The sequence below is a fragment of the Nicotiana tabacum genome, chromosome 20 (assembly GCF_000715075.1).
Source record: "Nicotiana tabacum cultivar K326 chromosome 20, ASM71507v2, whole genome shotgun sequence".
Taxonomy (NCBI): Eukaryota; Viridiplantae; Streptophyta; class Magnoliopsida; order Solanales; family Solanaceae; genus Nicotiana; species Nicotiana tabacum.
Genome location: NC_134099.1, coordinates 133,554,658 through 133,576,593, shown reverse-complemented (window position 1 = coordinate 133,576,593; position 21,936 = coordinate 133,554,658). Strand labels below are relative to the sequence as shown.

Here is a 21,936-nt window from a genome sequence, read left to right as displayed (position 1 = left end):
CCTTTGAGTTATCTTTCCAACCATATATTATGGATTTCTGAGAAAAAAGTTATGTCTATTTTACTAGACAGTGCGCAATATGCCTCTTCGAGTTTTCGTTTTGTTGTTTTATCATCCATTGATCCCCGAACGCGATCCCGGCTTAATTTCTTGAGCTCTTACTCAGACTTCAAAGCTCCAAACCACTTAAATTAATTCCATAACATCTATATAGCTCGGAATCACACCTACAAGACATAAAACACACAGTTAATGCAAAACACTAGCGATTAAAGCGCAAACTAAACTAAAGTGCAGTAAATTAGAGTGTAATAATCGACTAAAATACGTAATTATAGCCTATCATCAACACCCCACACTTAAACCATTGCTCGTCCTCGAGCAATCAAACTACACTTTTTTTTATAGACACGACCTTTTTAAACAAATTCTCCTAACTCATCACACCAAGAGTATTTAAAATAGACTAAGCACAAAAGCGTAACATCTTCACCTCAAGATTTGACTCATAAGTACCACACATTATTCACAATTCACCTACTTACTCTAACATAGAGGTCACTGACATTACCTTTCCTTCATGAATCAAGTGTCCTCACACAACAAAAGAGAGTAGTTCCACACAATAAAATTTAAAAACACTTAGGAACTCAAGATAGAAAGAATTCACTCACTCTCAGAAATAACATTCATATGCCACAAAAGATGCACCATAAGCTTGCCCGTAGTGTACTACTCTACTAATGGAGCTCATTCAATCTAGGATCAATTAGGACTTTATTTGGTTGTAATGTAGGCTACGGGACGGGTATGATACATTTAGATATAAGAGTAACTACACCTCCCTAAGCACTTTAATACATATACTTTAACATTCAAACCTCATACTTATGTCAAGTCAAACTCCACCTTCACATCAATATACATCAACTCCCAAATTATTTAAGCCCAATTATATCAAGAGTCACCACTATCAAAGAATATATTTTTTTTACAGCAATACAACTTTTTTTTCTTTTTCAATTCAAGAGGCTCTTGCTTTTCAAATCAGTGCATCCTTTCTCCTTATTTCATTAGTTCCACTCAAAAGCAAACCAACCACCCCACACTTTAACTTTTACAAAGTTCATAAACAATTCAAGTGCTCATGAGAGGTTACAATGGTTCAATAGATGGTTAATTCAAACAAATAGGTAAGGCTTGTAATGTGGTTGCCAAAGAAAAAAGATTACAGGCTCAAAGGGGTTAACTATGATACATAACAATTAGGTGGGTAAAATATACATATTTGGCTCAACAAAGAAATGCCTATATCACTTCCTAGACTGAATAAAATTACCATTTCGATTTGCAAACACATGGGACAAGTTCTAGGCATCAAATGCAATGCACAGAATATAACAAATTCTTACACACATATGGCACATGACTCACTCAAGATTGGATCATCAAGACACTCTAGCAAAGTTAAGATCATACAATTTAAGGTACTTCTACAAGAGTCAAAAACTGAGCCTAAGCGTCACAACCAAAGTACTCACTATTCTCAAGGCATAACAAAGTCAAGAGATATTTCTTCACTTCAAAACACAACACAATGGCTCCTACTCCCAAAAAAACTAACTACACCCGGTTCAAATAAAACCCTTGGAAAAGAACCGTGGTTTAAAGAAAAACCAAGGGGGAATTATTACACTACCTAACAAAAGAAAATCTTTTTGTACTTTTTCTTTAGACTTAAATCCCTCAAGAAAATTGTCTAATAGATCCATCGTCGGGAAAAGTCCAATCTTTTCTATTTAAAAAAAATTATTCAATTAAACTAACACAACTAAAATAGCATAGAAAGTCACCCAGTCAATCTCCTCACCCCACACTTAAAATTGGGCATTGTCCCCAATGCACATCATAACTAATAAAAAGGGTAAAAGAGACTCTCTGGTAGGCCAAAAGCCGAAGCACTAACAACTCATGGGATACTCAGACTTCTCCCAACCTTGGTCCTCCGTGCGGGTACCTCACACTTAGTTCCATCCATTTGGTTTATTATTGCATCCTTCCAATACCTTTGCTTTCCATGCTTCTAGAAAATAAAAAAATTGACACTACAAAAATAATACAATTAAAAAAAATTAATACAAAAAATAAAAGAAAGCAGTAAAGCTGGGTTGCCTCACAACAAGCGCTTGATTTAACATCGCGGCACGACGTGAATCACTTCTACCTCCACTTCGAACTTATGAATCACACCCCAAGTTTTGCTTCAAGCTTATGATTATGCTCTTGGGGCGGTACAAATTCTTGCGAGCCAAAAATTAGATAGAGTCTTATGCACTTTTTGGCTCTCGACCGAGGAGTGTTACCTTGCCTAGATGGCCTTGAGAATTTCAAAATATAAGGCCCATCTACCTCTTCCTTGGACTTCTTTTTATCCTCGTAAAGATCCATTCTCATTTCACCGTCCGAATATAATGTAGAGAAGTGTTTGGAATGAGGTCCAACACGTTCCAATACATGAACTTCAAGATTTTCGACCTCCTCAACACCCAAAACACTAGAGTCAACTAAATTTGTATCTTCAACGTCCCTGGTTGACTCTAGTATTACTTCTTCAACATTGGCATCCTCAAATTCTAGATGGTTAGAGTGTTGGGGTTCTACTTTGGACCCCTCCATTGGCACCTCAATTTCCGTCTCTAATGCAAACTGCTCCTGGATACTATCCATAATATTGACATATTGAGCATTAAAAGCTTCAACTATCCTCTAAGTTGTAAATAGTTTCATCTTGCCTTTCTATCTGCAGCAGTATTTTACTTTGTTATTCTATAAGACACTTTAACATATCTTCGATCTTCTTTAGGTCAGCTTCCTGAGGTTCTTTGTTCCTATTATCCTCACAAGAAAACATAGAATCATCATAATAAGGGGTTGGGGGAAGATAAGAAATATAAGCACAACCATGAAAGTGACCATCTTGACCACCACTCATATCACACACATTCCACACATAAGATTGAGTTGGTGCACATAACTCGCTCTCGGAAATATTTTGATAATTTTGCCAAGGGTGGTTTTCATCACAATATACATAAGGAGGATTAAAAGTAGAATTATCAACATCAAAACTTTCATAATTCCATGATGCCATGTTTTTTTTAAAATCAACAAGGTATGGATAAGGTCTGCGTACACACTACTTTCCCCAAACCCACTAGTGAAATTATACTCTGTTGTTGTTGTACTTGTTCAGAATTCCCGCGTAGCTTCCTGATCACGCCCAACTATGCCTTATAAAAAGGACAATGCGGTCGTTGCAAATATAATCCGGTTTACAAGTCCGGAGTTGAATCCCACAGAGAACTAAGGCTTAGCTACAGCTGTTCACTATCACCAAGAAGACAAGCTTGAACAGTTCCTAACTTATAGATATTTAGATTCTTGTGTTTAACTAATTGATTAACAAATTAAAATAATAAATTAACAACTAAAGATACTAAGAGTTAGAGACAAGATTAAGGAGGTCTAGAGTTATGATTTCCCCAATTGTCGGAATCATTCCCGCTATGTCTTCTATAATTTTGCCTAAGTATTCTCTACCGATCATGAGCACTCTTATTACCGTAAATCTCTCCCGAGTAATCACGACAATTTACTAGATGCACTCTCCCGAGCTACGCTAGCTGGCTTTTGATACAGATCACTTCAGATCGCACCCAAGGCTTCGTTATCCCTAATCCCGCCTTTAAACCCTCGGTTATTGATCCTTCATATACTCTGGGAGTGGTGTTGTTCAACAATTACCTAAATATACACTTTCTCCCGAGTTATGCATACTAAATAGGCACAGCTATTGAGAGCTCTTCAATTAACTACAATAAGAACGTAGTTGAACAAATAGAGATTATACTACGGCTCAATTATATAAAAACATAACAAAAATTTATCCTACAAAAAGTTCTATCAAAACTCTAGATAACAAACTAGCTATTCATAATAGTATGTAAAACTACAATACTAAAAGTCATAACCAACAATGAAAAATAGGAAGAGGAAAGAAAAAACTTGTAGAAGAATTCCCAAGTCTTGCTCCTATTGCGTCTCTGCCTCCTTAGGTCAAACCTATGTCAAAAATATGTCCAATGATTTTCTTGGCCGGCTTCCTTGGTTTAATATAGGGTTTAGCGCTTAAAATCCCGTGTTTTGCACTTTGGTCCCTGAAATTTATGCATCCTGCCGCAGTTCCACTGCGGTTACGCCAGAACCGCGGCCAAACACCTCTCAGGTTCTTCATTTGTCCGCGACTGCCTTCTGCCGCGGTTCTGTCGCGGTCCTACCGTAACCGCGGTGTTTCACCCTATTCCGTTTGGAATTTGGAAAAACGTAAAACATGAAAGTTGTAGCTATTTAAGTTATAATTCCAACAATATATTATGGAGCCCAAATGGAGTTTTGAGCAAAAAGTTATGTCTATTTTACTAGACAGTGCGTAATATGCCTCTTCGAGTTTTCGTTTTGTTGTTTTATCATTCGTTGATCCCCGAACGCGATCCCGGCTTAATTCCTTGAGCTCTTACTCAAACTTCAAAGCTCCAAACCACTTAAATTCATTCCATAACATCTATATAGCTCGGAATCACACCTACAAGGCATAAAACATACAATTAGTGCAAAACACTAGCGATTAAAACGCAAACTCAACTAAAGTGTAGTAAATTAGAGTGTAATAATCGACTAAAATACGTAATTATAGCTTATCATCAATGCTCAACCCCGAAATACTACCATTATGGATTTAGTCCAGAGCGAGCTAGATTCCTGCCCGTCCTCAAAGTCATGGTGCAAATTCTGGAATAAGATTGTACGATTCCGTACTAGGCGGTTAGATAGCTGTACCAAGAATATTCCTTACTGTAAATAGAAATATACCTTATTTAGAGTTTTCCCTATTATATAAAGGGGACCCCAATCATTTGTAACATCATCTAATCTTTGAGCAAAGAATATACTCTCTACCTTTTTGCCTATTGTTCATCAGCATTGTCCTTTAGCTTTATTGCTCTTACTTTACTTTTCTTACTTAATTGTTCCTATTGCTCTAAGCCCATCACGAGGTCACTAAGCTCGAGGCTACTACTGTTGAGTAACACTGGTTTGATTCACTTCTATCTTTCATTTCTACTTCATATTTCTTGATTATTAATTGGTATTAAATTAAATCACATATCTTTAAAACAACAAATCAAATTTAATTATTACTCGTATTTTTGAGGTAAACAAAATAACAAATCATGTTTATTTGTTATTTTGTCATAATGTGTACGTCACATTAACTAGAACACTCATGAAACTACATAGTGATTCTATGTGTTCGTAACATGGAGACTCGTATGGTTCTGACTATAGTTCTTATTAACACTAACTAATTTTATATGATGTGCAACTATAGTTATTGTAATGATAATAAAAACTTTAGTAACTAATAAACAGGCAACATAAAATACCATATTCTTAATCTACGTGTATGCTAAAATTGCTTATCAAAATGATATAAGTAGTCTATCTGTATGAAGTAAACAGAACGATAAAATAATAAATAAAAGACAAAAAAATTTCCAACATCACACGTATGATTGTGTATGTTTGTATTAATACTAATTGATACTAATGACTATTACTCATGTAAAGAACTGTGATATGATGTTTATTTACTAGTTACTACGAATAAGCAAAAATAAAAATCAAACTACTCAATTATCTTTAACCACAGATCCATCACCAATCAAGTGGTCTATTTTCCTATTAAGGTGCTCAAAGAAGTCTGTCACATCCAAGTGGGTGATGTCAAATTCATTGCCATAGACAAGATTAGCTTCAGGGCTTTTATTCTTTAGAGTTGTTTGATAAAGCTTAACCAAATGTCTTGGTATACAAAAAATATTTGCCCAATGCCCTTTTCCACCGCAACGATAACATTTAGTTTTCTGAATCATTTGCCTTTGGCTTCTCATCTTTTCCTTTCACTTTTAGTGGTTATTTTTCTTTGGGGAGTGATTAACACCAGGAAAATTTCTTCCTTGTCTACGACTACGGCCATAACCACGACTACGACCACGAATAGAGCCACAACCTTTTCCACGCTTAGCATAATGGGAATACACCTCATCCACTTCAGGCAATAGTGTAGACACAGTGAGTCGATTATCGTGATTTCTCATGAGCAAGTCATTATTTCTTTCAGTCACAAGGAGAAGAGAAATCAACTCAGAGTACTTCTTGAAATCTTTCTCTCGATACTGCTGTTGCAAGACCATATTGGAGGCATGAAACGTTATGAACGTTTTTTCAAGCATATCATAGTCAGTGATAGTATCTCCCCAGAGTTTTAATTTAGAAGTAATTTTGAACATCGCAGAATTATATTTAGAAACATACTTAAAGTCTTGGAGCCTCAAATAAGCCCAATCATATCATGCTTGTGGAAGAGTGACCAACTTTAAATTGCGATATCTTTCCTTTAAGCCATTCCACAAAACAAGTGGATCTTTGACTGCGAGATATTCTATTTTCAACCCTTCATCAAGGTGATGGCGCAAAAAAATCAAGGCCTTAGCACAGTCTTTGGTAGATGCTTTATTTTTGTCTTTAATGGCGTCTCCAAGACCCATTGCATCTAAATGGATTTCAGCATTCAATACCCATGCCATATAGTTCTTGCCCGAAATTTCAAGGGCAAGGAACTTTCTTTTCATAATATCAGTCATAATTAAAAAAAGGAGAAAAATTATACCTTAATCTTCTCAAAGAGCTTCTTGAGACGGTAAAATCCTGTGTTGATAACGTTTAATAAAACAATAAAGAAGAATATTGCAAAGAAAGAGAGAGCAAATTCTTATTGCTTTGAGATGAATTACAATGGAATATGACCTCTCTATTTATAGGGAAAGAGTGACTTAGCCACCAAGTAAAATCCTTAAAATCTCTCTAAAATATAGACATTCACCTTAAATAAAACTCTATTTATAACAAGGGTAAATTTTGATGAGTGGTACCCAAAGTTCCAAACTAATGATTTATTTCATAAAAGTACCTAAAGTAAATTTTATAACTAGGATATGCCTATTCTATACCTATAGGCTATATCTAACGAAAAGTACAACCATTTAAAATATGAATTTCAATTCCAATGCAAATATATGTGTACAAATTATTTAAAAATTCTGACTTACCTAGCTTACTCATATTTTGAACTCATTTACATAATTATCTTTCAATCTACTCATTATGACCCATTTTAATCTAAGATCAAATGAATAATTCACTAACCAGAAATATAGGTGGTACCAAACTTCTGCTTTGGGGCAAACACTTTCTTTGCCTTTTTTTTTTTCTCTCTCTCTTATAAAAATCTATAAAGATGCATCTTTCTTTCTCTGTTAGACATGCCCAAAGTAGTTTTTTCTTTCCTTCAAATTTTTTTTTTCTTTACTTTCGAATTTATAATACAACTTACAATATTTTCTACTTTGAAAAAAGTGACATTTGTTTATATTTAAAAATAACTTAACTTTAAAACTTCTTATTTTACTATTCTTAGTGGGCGTTTGGACATAAGAATTGTGAAATTCCCGAAAAAATAGTTTTTCAAATGAAAATGGTCTTTGAAAATTAGAGCTGTGTTTGGACATGAATACAATTTGAAGTTGTTTTTGAGTTTTGTAAGTGATTTGAAGTGAAATTTTTGAAAAATAACTTTTTGGAATATTTTGGAATTTCGAAAACTTCTAAAATTCATCTTCAATTGAAAATTAAAATTTTTATGGCCAAACATGGATTCCGAAAAAATAATAATTTTTTTGAAAAAAAAGAGAAATTTATTTTATGGCCAAACAGGCTCTTAGTTACAATTTTAGAGTCACCCATGATGGTGGGGAGGAGTATTATGATTTATGGTTAAAATAGCACGGTCTAGCTAATTTTCGGACTGGTCATTCAAAAATAGCCAGCATTTGCCAAGTCATTGAAAAATAGCCACTATTTTGTTGCAATAGAGACCAATCCAACATAATATACAAGAGTTCGGTGCACCTGTGTATGAACTTCCAGCATATTATGCTGGACCGGTATCTTCACTGGCTCCAGTATAATATACTAGAGACTGGAGCACCAGTGCTCCAAACTCAAGTATATTATGCTGGACCGATATAACTAGAACTCCAATATATTAGACTGGAGTTCCAGTATAATATACTGGAACGCCAATATATTATGCTGGAGTATTTTTCCGGATTTTGAATAGTGTTTTTATTAAGATTTATCTTTATATGAAAAATGGCTAAATTTCGATTACTTTTAAAACTATGGTTATTTTTGAATAACCATGTGTAAATCTGGCTATTTATGACATTATCCTTTTCTAAAAACACCTTTTACAAACAAACAAGAAATTGTTTTTATTTTTACCTTTTCCTTCACTATACAGACTTTACTTTCAGCCACTTGCTTTTCGGCTTTTCCATTGTTCTTTGTCCCAATTACTTTTGACTTAAAAAAGCAAAAAAAGGGAAGCAAAGAGAAAGGGGAGAAAGAGAACGTCGTCTTCACGGTTTGAATTTTCAAAACCACTTCGAACGTCATTGCCAACTGGTACAGAAAACTTCCTTAGCGTTTTCTAACTTTTTTGTTCGGTCAACGGTCGAAGACCTGTCAGTTTCGTTTTTATCGACAATATAATTGACTCAGTTCTCATTCGCAAAAAACTCTTGTTCCCATTCATTCATTAACAAAGTAGATTATTATTTAGGGTTTCTGATTTTACTGTTTCTCTCAATCTTCAGCAGTATTCGCAGATATGGCGTCGCAGGAGTATTTGAATAAGATGCAGGTTCGCCAGAACTATCGTAATCTCTGGCACACTGATCTTATGCGCACTATTCAAGCTGACACTCCTTGTAAATTTCTCTCTCAGATTTTCTGTATTTAATTCCAGTTAATGTACGTGTTTTTCTTATATGTTTTTTTGTTTGCAGATTGCTGTTTTTCCCTGTGGTGGTAAGTATGTCTTATGTGTATGTTTTTTTAAAAAAGTAAATCTGATGTTGTTGATTTGATCTATTGATCTATGCTTTATTTGCTGCAATTTGTGTGATTTCGTCTTGGGACTGAATTTTTTTGGTAGTGTATCGTTAAGCTGGAGAATTTTATGTTTTGATTGTTGATTTCGAAGGAATGAGTGTTTTGCTGATAGGATTTGTGATGCTTTGACTTAGTTCTTGTCCTTTCCTTGGACTTGAGTTGGATTGGATGCTTAGAAAAAGTTGTGGGGTGAAGACTTCAATTTAGATAGTTATGTTTATCTGTTAGATAAGCTGGATTTGGTTTAGAGTTGTACCTGTTCCTATTAAATCCTGGGTCGTTTGGTTCGCGGACAGGATATGTACAAATTATAATAAACTGATTGTACTCCCTCTGTTTCATTCTATATGGCCCTCTTTCCTTATTAGTTTTTTTTTTTAAACAAAAGAATGATTGTTATTTTTAAATCTCAAAAAACGACCCCTAAAGACCAATCAAGGGATTAAACAATGCAAGCTTTGATACAATGATTGTTATTCTTATATCTCAAAAAACGACCCCTAAAGACCACATCTGCAGAATTTGGTTAATGAAATTCGTAATAGTAGAAAATGCAATTGATCGTTGGCTAGTTGCGTGATAGGTGAGGAAAAGCTTTACACATCCAAGTAGAGGGATACCACGTGTGGCTGAATGTACTATGAGAGATGATGAAAGTACTATTCCTTTCAGCTGGTAGTCTGGTTATCACATTCCTTACTCTAGAAATTGGGTTTCTGTGTACTCCCGTCAAAGTTATATCAGTTGTATTCTTCCTAATGTCAGCAAAGTGATGCACCAAATGATTCAAGTATATACAGCAGTTGAATCGGGGGAAAGAAAGGGAAGAATGTTTATTTTCTGACTCGGCTGGTAGCCTGTATTATCTCTCTGCTTGCAACCTGGTTGCATGTGTGCAATCGCTCATGCCTGTCTTGTTAATCAAATGCAGAGAGTTAAAAGAGAAATACTGTAAAAGATGGTGCAAGTTAGTTAATCACCATTAGTATTTGTGTTTACAAATTGTAGACTAGCTTTGGAACCACATTTTTCTGATTTGATTCGGTAAGGAAAGCGAGGGAGGGGTTGCTGCTGTTGTCAAAAGAGGGACCTGATTTACTGGAAACTATCTTGGTTTTAAGGGTTTATGAGTGATTGCTGCAATATTTAATAGTGAAGGATGTTTTCCTCTGATTTTGTGATGGTATTTGGCTTTAATCCCAGTTTTGCTGGTGCTTTTCAATTTTGTCTTGTAACACTTATCTAGCTGTTGGATACACTAGCATTCATGTAATCGAGAAGTTCTAATAAAAGAAAAGATCACTCATTAGGTTCGTGATCAATTCCAAGGGATGTCCCCCAATGCATGTGGTATTGCGTTTTGATACCAAGATATTTCTTGATAACATTTGAAACTGGATTCCTGCTATATTTGTTCTTCTATTATGTAATATTTTTTTCTTCTTGTTACTTCAAAAAAGAAGTCCTTTTAGTATGTTATGTAACTTGCATTACTAAATTTCAAATAACAGTGCACCATGTGCTTCATATTTGCTTCGGAAACGGGCTCTCTATGGTGATATGACAAGGTAAAGCATTTTATCTTTAATCAATTTCTGATGGTGCTAGCTTTGGTATAACGAAATTTTCTGTGGCGTCACAGGTATACATGTTGTGCGGGTTATATGCCCTGCAGTGGTCGATGTGGAGAAAGTCGTTGTCCTGAATTTTGTTTAGCAACTGAGGTAATTAGAAAGTTGGTTCACTTTATTTTTGCATTTACTGCTAACATATCAAGAGAATTATTGTAAGTATATGTTAAAACGGTCTAAATCCATTGTATCTTAATAGGAGAATATCGAGTGATATTTTAAAATGCTATAACATTGTTAAGTATATTTATTATTCTTGATTGAAGGGGAGCCTTGAAGCAACAGTAAAGTAGTCTCCGTGTGACCTATAGGTCGCAGGTTCGAACCGTGGAAGCAGCCATTAATGTTTGCATTAGGATAGGCTTTCTACATCATTGCCCTTTGGCATGCAGCCCTACCTCGGACCTTGCGTGAACGCGGGATACTTTGTGCACTGGGATGCCCTTTGTTATTCTTGATTAAGATTTAAGACTTCATATAAGGAGCTCCATACATCTCTTCTTCTCTCTTTAATTTCTTTACATGGTATCTGAGTCTCTATGATCTTGGTAGACTCATAACCTTAGCCTACCAGCAGACAGTTGTACGTTGTCTGCCTTGGCTGTCAATTTCCTCCTCTTTCCTAGTGATTGGCTTAGCTGCTTGTTGTGATGGTCGGCTCTGGTCATCTCTTCGACAAGTTGTGCGGGTCCTCTTTTATCTCTGACCAGTGCGTTCCCCTCTTTCTGGTGCCGCTCATCTTTCTGGTGATCGACACTCTCCGGTCTTTTTCCGGTGTTCGATACTGCTCCTCTCTTCTTCTGGTGTTTTGCACTAGTCATCTCTTCTTAGGCATCCGATGCGGCTCATCTCATATTTCTCATTTCTTAGGTGATTGGTGCCCTCGAAACAACCTAGGAAAGGTTGTCAGCCTACATAATGCCCTCTTCCCTTAGCCACAATCGACACCATCCCTCTCTTCTGCAGATGAACGGAGCCGCTCCAGTTTTCTTCAGGAAACTGTGCTCTCTTCTCTTTTTCTGACAACCATTCCAGAAGCAACTTAGGATCCTGCAGTTTCTCCTGCAGGACTTTGGAAGCAACTTTCTCTTACTGAAAAGAGCAAACTCAAGTTGGTTTCCGCTATTTGAGATTGTGGGGTGTGTTATATTATAAAAATTATAGTGCAATTATAGGTTAACATTTTGCTAAATTCATATTTAGATAGGAAAAAATTGTAGGATATTCTATATGATATTCTAGAATATTCTTAGGAGAATTGTTACTTTCCCTATCCTACTAGATAAATATAAAATGAAATTCTCTTGTAGTGTCAAAATCAAGGCTTCAATACATTTTCTTTTTCCTCTTTTATATATTTACCTGTGCAATATTTGTTTAAAATGATTTTATATTCTTTGGAAGCAAGGAGTTGAATCTGATGTTTTGCTGCATAGTCATTAGATTTCTCTCTCATGGCTAAAGTTAGATAGTAAACTAACATAGCATCAGATGCAAGGGTAGATTCTTTCATTCACTGTTAAATGGGTTGAAAAGAATTAGATGGTCAATAGGAAATTCCAATTTAATGGGCAATTTTTGTACTTGCTAACATTAAAGTTGGTGAAATGAAACGGCTAAAAAACTTCACCCCATCTGCTAAACACTATTTTATGTGGGTGAAGCAACTCTACAGTGATGATTGTTGAGTAATCAAGATATTGTCGTTCTCTTATACATGTCTCTATTTGACTCTGATATGCGCCCTGTTGCAAGCATTTTCTAATTGTTGTCAATAATCTCTGAATGTACACAGAAAGGACTTCAAACCTTATCATATCCTGTGGTATCTACCTATTTTGGTTGGCTGTATGTACTATGTTGGAGACACTGTGCGTGCCATTTTGATTTTCAATCTCCTTAGAATATCAGTAAGGTTACCTTTTGGATAGCAGTGCCTGTGGTGCATTTCCCAGGTCTCATAGCTACAAGTATAACGTTATTAATTGCCTTGATGGTACTGCAGCTTTATAAAAAGTCTGTTTTAATGTTCTGATGCGATGGTCAGCTAATCGTTATTTAAAACTACCAGGTTTTTCTTTGCTTTGGAAACTCAGTTGCTTCAACCCGCTTCTTGTTGCAAGATGAGTTCAACATACAAACAACGCAATGTGATAATTGCATCATTGTAAACTCTCTCTCCTAGTTCGCATTTTCACTGGTTTTTAAGTAAATGTATTAGCCATTTGGTTAAACACATTTTTTCCTTCTTCCTAGGGTTTCATGTTCTGCCTCCAACAACTTGCTTGCATATTTTCAATTGTGGCTATGATTGTTGGAAGCGAGGAGATCCAGGAAGCTTCTCAGTTGCTATCATGTTTGTCTGACATGGTCTACTGCACGTAAGCTTCTCTATATTCGCTCTATTCGTGCATATTATCTTTTTTTATAATATTTCAAAATTTTGTTCCTAAATATGCTGCATCTTCTTGGTTGCAGGGTTTGTGCCTGTATGCAGGTAAGCAAGAAACTTAAATGAATGTATCAAACATGAAATGCTTCTCATATAGATATGAGCAAAAAATTTTACTATGGTTGATGTGGTAAAAACAATTCATGATAATATGAAGTTAAAAGCCGAGGTTACTCATCTAAAGAAGAAGAAATTGAACTTACAAGTATCTGGTGCTTATAAGCTTTCTGCAGCAAGTAGCTAATTGTTTCCTAGTTAATAGTTTACATCTGAGGTTACTGTGGTTGATGAGCATTGCAGACACAACATAAGGTTGAAATGGACAAGAGAGATGGCAAGTTTGGTCCTCAACCAATGGCAGTGCCACCGGTGCAGCACATGTCACGGCTAGATCAGCCTTACCCACCAACTGTTGGATATCCTCCTCCAGTGTATGGGGCAGTTTACGGTCAACCACCTCCTCAGCAAGCTTATGGTCAACCACCTCCTCAACAAGCTTATGGTCAACCTCCTCCTCAACAAGGTTATCCAGCTCCTGCCTATCCACCTGCTGGTTATCCTCCTCCTGGCTATCAGAAGTGATCTTTCGAAGGATTTGGTGCGTCATTCTATTATCAAAAGAAAGCTGGAAATGAGTAGACCCCTTGCTGAATGGACTGGGGATTTGTATAGACCCCTTGCTGAATGGCAGCTATAATTGAAATTGAAAATGTGTGTGCTGAGATTGTCTGTGTAGATTCGTCTCAGGAAGTGTGTTCGGCTTGAACGATGAAAATGACATTACTGTGCATCCTACAGCCAAATTTAATTGGTGTTTGGATTTGAAATTGTTCCTGTGATATGTGTCAAGCTAACAAATTCATTTGAATTGCTGTCATATGCTATACTTGTTTCGTGAAATGCATATTTTGGTTTTTTGTGCATGAGCTTGGTATCGTCGCTGCATTTTGCTGAGGCTCAATCTGTATTCGATCCCTTTAACTTTGGAGGGTTTGAAGTATCATGTAGAGTTGAAACTGCGTAATGTTTAGGGGGATGCTTCCGATCAATTAGAAACCTCCCAAGTTTAAAGGTAATTTTAATGTCAATGTTTTGCATTACTTTTAAGAGATGAAATTTACAGAATTTTATAGTGGGATAATAGGTGTTTGGCAGAACAAATACTAGACGGTTGCAGTATCGCAGCAGCTGTTTCTCGCTTGCTCCTAAATTTGTTCACTGTTATAAAATAAAGACTTTAAAGTAAAGAAATCGAAGACAAGTAGAGAGATTTATTATTCAACTTCAAATTCATGTACATAATGAACTGAAATCTCCTCTATTTATAGAAGAAAGGAAGTTGTTGTGTAAGCTGTTACTGCAAGCTGCTGTGTAAGTTGCTTGTAAGCCGCTACTGCAAGCTGCTGTGTAAGCTTCTTGTAAGTTGCTTGTAAGCTGCTACTATACCAGATATAGATAATTTTCTGCCGTGGGTAATATTTATCCATAACGGAGTACCGAAATGATAAGCTTCTTCAGGAAGCTTATTTACAACGGAGTACTAAATATATATATATATATATTTATTTATAACTCCCCCTTGGATGTTCATTAAAAGATAATATGCCTCATTAAAACCTTACTAGGAAAAATCCCATGAGAAAAAATCCTAGTGAAGGAAAAAGAGTACACATATTTATTAATACGCATTGCTAGGTGCCTCATTAAAAACCTTATAAGGAAAACCCCGTGGGAAAAAACCTTAGTAAGGAAAAAAGGGTGCATCGCGTATTTTACTCCCCATGATGAAAACCTTATTTCAAATATTCGAGTCTCCACATTCCAATCTTGTATACCATCTTCTCAAAAGTTGAATTTGTAGAGAATATTATCCACCACTATTTCAGATCGATTTAAATTAATCTCATCAAACCAAGAAGCTGCTACAAGTCATTTCATTGAGTTGTTTGCAACCTGCCTGCATCAGCTGCATGCTTGTAGAAAACTTCAATGGAGTACTAAATGGATAATCTTCTCCAGGAAGATTATCTACAGCGGAGTAATAAATGGACATCCACAAAAATATTTTCAAAATATTCCTCCTTGGATGTTCATTATTATGTGCCTCGTTAAAACCTTACTAGGAAAAACCCGTGGAAAAAAATTCTAGTCAAGAAAAAAGAGTACACTAATAATATACATTGCAAGTTGCCTCATTAAAAATGCTATGTCAGGCATTGTAGCATTAGCACGATACATTAGTACACCAATTGCACTGAGATAGGGTACTTCGGGACCAAGGAGTTCCTCATCCTCTTCTGGAGGTTGGAACAAATCCTTATCCACTTCACGTGATCGAACAACCATTGATGTACTCAATGGGTGGGCCTTGTCTATGTAAAAGCGTTTTAACACTGTTGCTGTATAGACAGATTGATGGATAAAGATCCCGTATGCTAAATGTTCAATTTGCAGACCAAGATAAAGTTTTGTCTTTCCAAGATCTTTCATCACAAATTCTTTCTTAAGATATTCAATTACCTTTTGGAGCTCTTCTGGAGTTCCAACAAGATTTATGTCATCAACATAAACAGCAAGTATAGTAAATTCTGAATACATGGTCAAATAACATTATATATGTAACTTTCTTTCAGCAAATATTCACTGAGGCGATAATACCAATGACACCCAGATTGCTTTAAACCGTACAACGATATTTATAATTTGATCGAGTACATTTTCTGAGACTTTGAATTATATGCTTCAAGCATTTTAAATCCTTCAGGGATCATTTAATCAAATGAGTCATATATGTTATGACTTACATTTAAATGGCATGACATCTTCAGGTATCTGGACTACAGGTCCGATCCTTACAATCTTTTACAATATTATGCACTATATTGTATCAAATATGTCGTCGACGATTATTTTGTATCGGTTCACAAGAGACATAACTTGTTGAGATCTCATCACTTTCTTTATATTCAGGTACCTGACCTTCTTTTGGAGTTTCATGAAATATTATGTTGTGGGCTCTTCTAGAGCTCATTTCCTCCTCATTATGATCATTTGATCATTAGCTCCTTATCATTTTTCAAGGATTGTTACCTATGGAAACGATTGGTCTACCACGTTTCATGCGTACAGTAAACTCTATCCTTCAGGGACTTTAAATTTTTAATAGGAGTATTTGCAGCTGAAATATGATATTTGATTTTGGATCAACAAATGCTTCTGGCATTTGACTTGAATTATCTTCTAAGTGAGGATCATATTAATGATAATTCGATTCATATAGCATATTTTTCAGCTGTTTATTCCATCCCCCAAATATTAGAAAACTAACATATATTCCCAATCTTCTTTGGGAAACATATATTTGTGCAATGTGATGGAGAAATTAATCATATACCACACATCAAAAGATAGTAAAAATATTTAGTTTCTGATCCTAAACCAATTGAGAGGGGAGGACTTATCATATATTGTTGGTCTGATGCATACAAGTGCTGCTATATGTAATTTAGAAAATCTTAGACCAACACATGAAGCTTTGTTCTCATAAGCAATGGTTTAGCCATTAATAGGAGGTATTCAATGCTAAACCAGCTTAGATGTAAACCAGAATTATCAAGATGAACTGTCTTGATTTCATAATCTGAAAGTTTTTCTCTTGGTTGAGAAAAGCAATTTCAAATGCCAAACTGCAGGTTGACAATGAACACACATGTAACCATCTTATATATGCATCTATAAGTGGTTCACATGATAGGTGAACGGGCCCATATTCACTTTTTATATATTCCAGAATTCAGGGGTCTTAGTCCCAACTTTAGCCGGTATAACCAATTTATTATGAGAACAAGCAACACAAGAGAATTCTTGAAGAATCTTCTAGTTCTTCAGTATATGCTTATCTGAATTCTCAAATAGCTCATTTAAAAATGGCAAATGAAAACTTCAAGTTTATCATGACATGTGCTATCTCTTAGTAATCTTCTGGTTTATTATGACATAAACTTTTGCATTAGTAAACTTCTGATTTATTGTGATTGCTTTTGCATTAGTAAACTTCTGGTTTACTCTGATAAATGATATAGTACAAAATTGAAGAATAAGGCGGGTAACTTCTCACATACATATTATTTTATCCCCTATGATTGTGGAAACATGAGGATTTTCAATCTTCCAATCATTTGTAGTCTCAATATGATAGTCATTTGTATTAGTAAACTTCAGGTTTACTACAACATATGTTTTGACCAAATCCATAAATATGAATGACATATTTGTATATAAATTCTTCGAGAGCCTTCATTTATTATCCACAATATAATATTTATCAGACACTAATGGTGTCATGTGTCTTCTAGACAAACAGTTAGCTTTTCAGGAGTTGTTGATATATTTTGTACTATCAAATATTGCTCAGACACTTCTGGTATCATGAGAGAAAATCATAATAAAATAAACATTATAAAGACAATTCTAAATTTATAAATGTAAGAAATTAAGAATTTCAGTATTTTTACCACCAACTTTGTGACAAATATCTCCTTCAGGGAGAAACGCCATTAACATCTAAATATTTTATAGCAAAGCGACAACCACATAATCATTACATCCTTCAGGGAAAGATACATGAGTTGTTATTTCCTTCAGGGAACTCGATAACTAACCATAACACATTAATATGGTTGTAGTACAAAGCATTCTTAGAATGCTTTTTGCCTTAGAATGATATTTAATAAAATTATTCAAGATACTTTACGTACAACGGGTACGTGCGGCAATGATCTTTATGCCACAAAAATAAAATTTATATCCTTTGTTATTCTACCTCTTCAGAAGGTGAGTTGTGATATTTCTTCATTCACTCAAGGGAAGGAAAATGTGCTTCAAAAATAACTTTGAATAGCTTATTATTTTGTTTAAGCACAGAAAGACACAGTTTCATAATATTTTCCAGAAGATAATTTCAATTGTGTTACTTCTTCAGGAGCAAATTTAAAATACGAAATATTGAGTATATATTCCCTCAATCATATTACCTCTTCTGGAGGTGAGTTGTAATATATTCACATCAAAAGCGCGTTCATATTTACGAGCTTTATTAATATTGTAACATTTACTTCAGGAATGGATTAATATTTATCAAAAGTTCTCATCCTTCAAGGAACAAAACATAGTTATTTGAACGTGAATTAATCACACCAAATTATGTGACGGCTTAGAACCTCTTTTAAGATATTGCTACTTCAGGAGCAAATCGAGGCGTGCAAGTAAAGTAGAGAAATTGTCTCTAACTTATCTTCAATTGTAACCATAGAAAGCCTATATTATCACTTCTGGTGGTTATAGGCATATACCACTTCTGGTGGTTAACAAAATTTAGTTACAATGAGATATACAAAACATAACCACTTCTGGTGGTTATATGTTTCTTGCAAACTCTGCTGGAGTTTAAGTGGATCTAACAATGTTATCCACTTTATAATCCTTTATTAAGATAATTAGGATGAAGAAAATAAATACCAAAATAGGTACTGTATACGTAGCATATAACCAAGCAAGCAATGATAAAGATATTAAACCAAATATAAGCAAAAGACTCAAGTTACTTTACACAAATTTGGCCACTCCAGACGTGAGTGATATTCACATCTCTACCGCCAAGAAGAAAAGCTCACCACCTCAAGGATATAATCTTCCTTATGATGCTCGAAATGAACAAGATCTAACCACGGATGTAAGAGCGTCGCCTTACATAGAAGATAAACACTGAAATAGAAATTAAATTTGAAGTGCTCAAAATGGCAGAGTCTAATAACGTGTTATAAAATAAAGACTTTAAAGTAAAGAAACCGAAGACAAGTAGAGAGAGAGAGATTTATTATTCAACTTCAACTTCATGTACATAATGAACTGAAATCTCCTCTATTTATAGAAGAAAGGAAGCTGATGTGTAAGCTGCTACTGCAAGCTGCTGTGTAATGCTTGTAAGCTGCTACTGCAAGCTGCTACTGCAACCTGCTGTGTAAGCTTCTTGTAAGCTGTACCAAATATAGATAATCTTCTGCCCGGGGGTAATATTTATCCATAACAGAGTACCTAAATGATAAGCTTCTTCAGGAAGCTTATTTACAACGAAATACTAAATGAACATTCATAATATAATATATATATTTATAACATTCATGTTATATTTGGGCAATTTTCGTATGCCTTGTTTCTGAAGCACCAGTGGCTTAGCAGACTTAATCTTCCGTAAGATCTTCCTTTTAGTTTTTGAGGTCAAGTATAAATTTTGATGCTCAGTTCACGTTTAACATGAGCTTTTGACCTAATTATAGAAACCACATACAAGTTTTACCAGGATGAGAAACATTGCACGACATACTGTAGTCAGAAACTTTTCATAGACATTACTGATTAATCAAAAAAAAAAAAAAAAGTACTGATAGCATTTGTAATGTGCATGGGCTCTCGCGAAATCGGTTTACTCCTTTAAAAAAAAAAAAGAGTAAAGAACGATTTTTCGTTTTAAATAATGGTGGAAATGATATCACGTAGCCACCTTTAAGCATGTTTAAATATATACACAGTTTACAATGTATTTAAAAATTAGCCAATTTCGCTTAAACTTCAGGACACGGCGTTCTAGAGTTTAAACCTCAAAATTTAAACTTCAGGACAATGTATCCTAAAGTTCGAAAAGTGTGTCATGAAATTCGAATCTTATGTCCTGAATTTCAAATTAGCAGCTCAAAAATTCAGGATACTAAGTTCTGAATTTCCAAATTCAGGATACTTAGTCTTGAAATCCTAGAGTTTAAACCTCAAAATTCAAACTTCAAGACATCGTGTCTTAAAGTTCGAAAATTGTGTCCAAAAGTTCGAATTTTAGGTCCTGAATTTTAAATTAGTAGTTCAGAAATTCAGGACACTTAGTCCTGGATTTCAAATTAGCAGCTCAAAAATTCAGGACACTAGGTCTTGAATTTCCAAATTCAGGATACTTAGTCCTGAAGTTTGGGTGAATTGACAAATCTTTAAATACATTGTGAATTGTGAATATATTTTAAATAGCGGACTTAAAAATGGCTATTGTTACACTTCGCCCTAAATAATGCTTATTTAGTATATAGGCGAAATAGGTCACATTTATCTAGGGGTGGGCATAGTTTGGGCAAACCCGAAATCCGAGTTTTTTAGATTTTTGGTTTGGATTTGGTTTTTAAAATTTTTGGATTTCAGATTGGATATTGGATTTGGTACTTCAAATTTTTGGATATTCGAAAATTCGAGTTTTTTTTTTACTTTACATTTGGTCCATTATCCATATGCCAATAGTAATACGTTTAATACCCTACACATCTCAGATATTTAATATTAATTACTACTAAGTTACTATCACAATACTTTCTATTTGGACATGGTTTTACTATTTCTATATGGACATGGTTTTACTATTAATGTCTATGTTGCATTTTCATGATAATAATTCATTACTTGAATACTTTATTTGGATGATTGCGGTGAGAATGAACTTTTCAAATAATTTAAGATAAATGTACTTAATTTGGATATTCATTTTTGTAAATAGAAGAAACATCTAAACTTATAAGCTCAAAACCGAAAATCCAAAATATCCAAACCGATTAACACGAAACCGAACTTAAAAAATCCGATGCAATCCGAGCTTATTTGGATTGGATTTTGATGGTCATTTTTTCAATCCGAAAATCGAAAATCCAAACTGAAATTTTCATATCCAATTCAAACTGCTCGAACGTCCACCCATACATTTATCCTTTAATAAATTGCACGGGGCACCCTTTTTGGTCCACCCCATTTAACCTATACCCACTTTTTAAAAAAGTTTTAACTTGTACTCACTATTTAAACAACTTCAGGCCTCTTTCTCCTCCTCTTTCGTTTTCTGAATGTTGAAGATTGAGATATTGTTGTGCGTTCTAGCCTGACGATTCATATATATCTGCTTGTCCCATTATGTTCAGTTTGGTCTTATTCACAATAATTTAACCTCTTAGATATTGTAACTTTAAAGGCATATTGGTTTTTGGTTCTAATTTATCTGTAGTAACTTATTTTTATGTCGAAATTATTTTTCATGCTTTAATCTTTGAAATGAACAGCATCAATCGCTGCTAATCATGATCTATTAAATCCATTGTTGTTTTAGAACTACATCTCTAAGAATGCTGGAGTTCAGCAAATATAAAGAAAAACTTCAGCTCCTAGAATGATGAAGTTCAGTAAATACAAATCAAACTTCAGCCCTGAAATTCATCACAAACAGAACAAAGCTTCAGCTAAAACATGCTGAAGATCAGCAAATACAAAACAAAGCTTCAAGTAAAACATGCTGAAGTTCAGCCAATACAGAACAAAGCTTCAGCTACTAGAATGCTGAAGTTCAACAATTACAAACAAAAACTTCAGCCAACGCATGCTGATGTTTTATTGAACTGAAGTTTGCCATTTGCACTATGAACTGAAGTTTGCGTGATTGCGTTTGCAAGTCAGGCCAAATGCTACATTTCAGGCAAAATGTTTTGCTACTTCAGGCCCGTATGCCTGAAGGTACGCGAAAAGTGGGTACGTTTGCAATTTTTTTTGTAAAGCAGGTATAAGTTAAAACTTGACCAAAAAAAAAAGCTAGATGCGAATGCCCCTTTATCCTTATACTATCAAAAAATAGTCTCCATTTAT

At 34.8% G+C, this 21,936-nt stretch overlaps 1 protein-coding gene across 2 annotated transcripts; it reads left to right on the top strand.

The window, feature by feature from the left end:
- The first annotated feature begins 8,505 nt into the window (after positions 1-8,505).
- On the top strand, positions 8,506-14,045 carry LOC107807335 (uncharacterized). Of its 2 annotated transcripts, none has more exons than XM_016631695.2 (9): positions 8,506-8,646; positions 8,838-8,951; positions 9,030-9,051; positions 10,647-10,703; positions 10,778-10,859; positions 12,838-12,933; positions 13,023-13,147; positions 13,245-13,263; positions 13,519-14,045. In XM_016631695.2, exons 2-9 carry the CDS (start codon positions 8,852-8,854, stop codon positions 13,798-13,800), a joined length of 783 nt encoding a protein of 260 aa, XP_016487181.1. In that variant the 5' UTR covers positions 8,506-8,646; positions 8,838-8,851; the 3' UTR covers positions 13,801-14,045. The 2 variants fall into 2 exon arrangements, with proteins under 2 accessions (XP_016487181.1, XP_016487182.1); XM_016631696.2 differs by having other exon boundaries at positions 8,508-8,646; positions 8,841-8,951.
- The last annotated feature ends 7,891 nt before the right edge of the window (positions 14,046-21,936 follow it).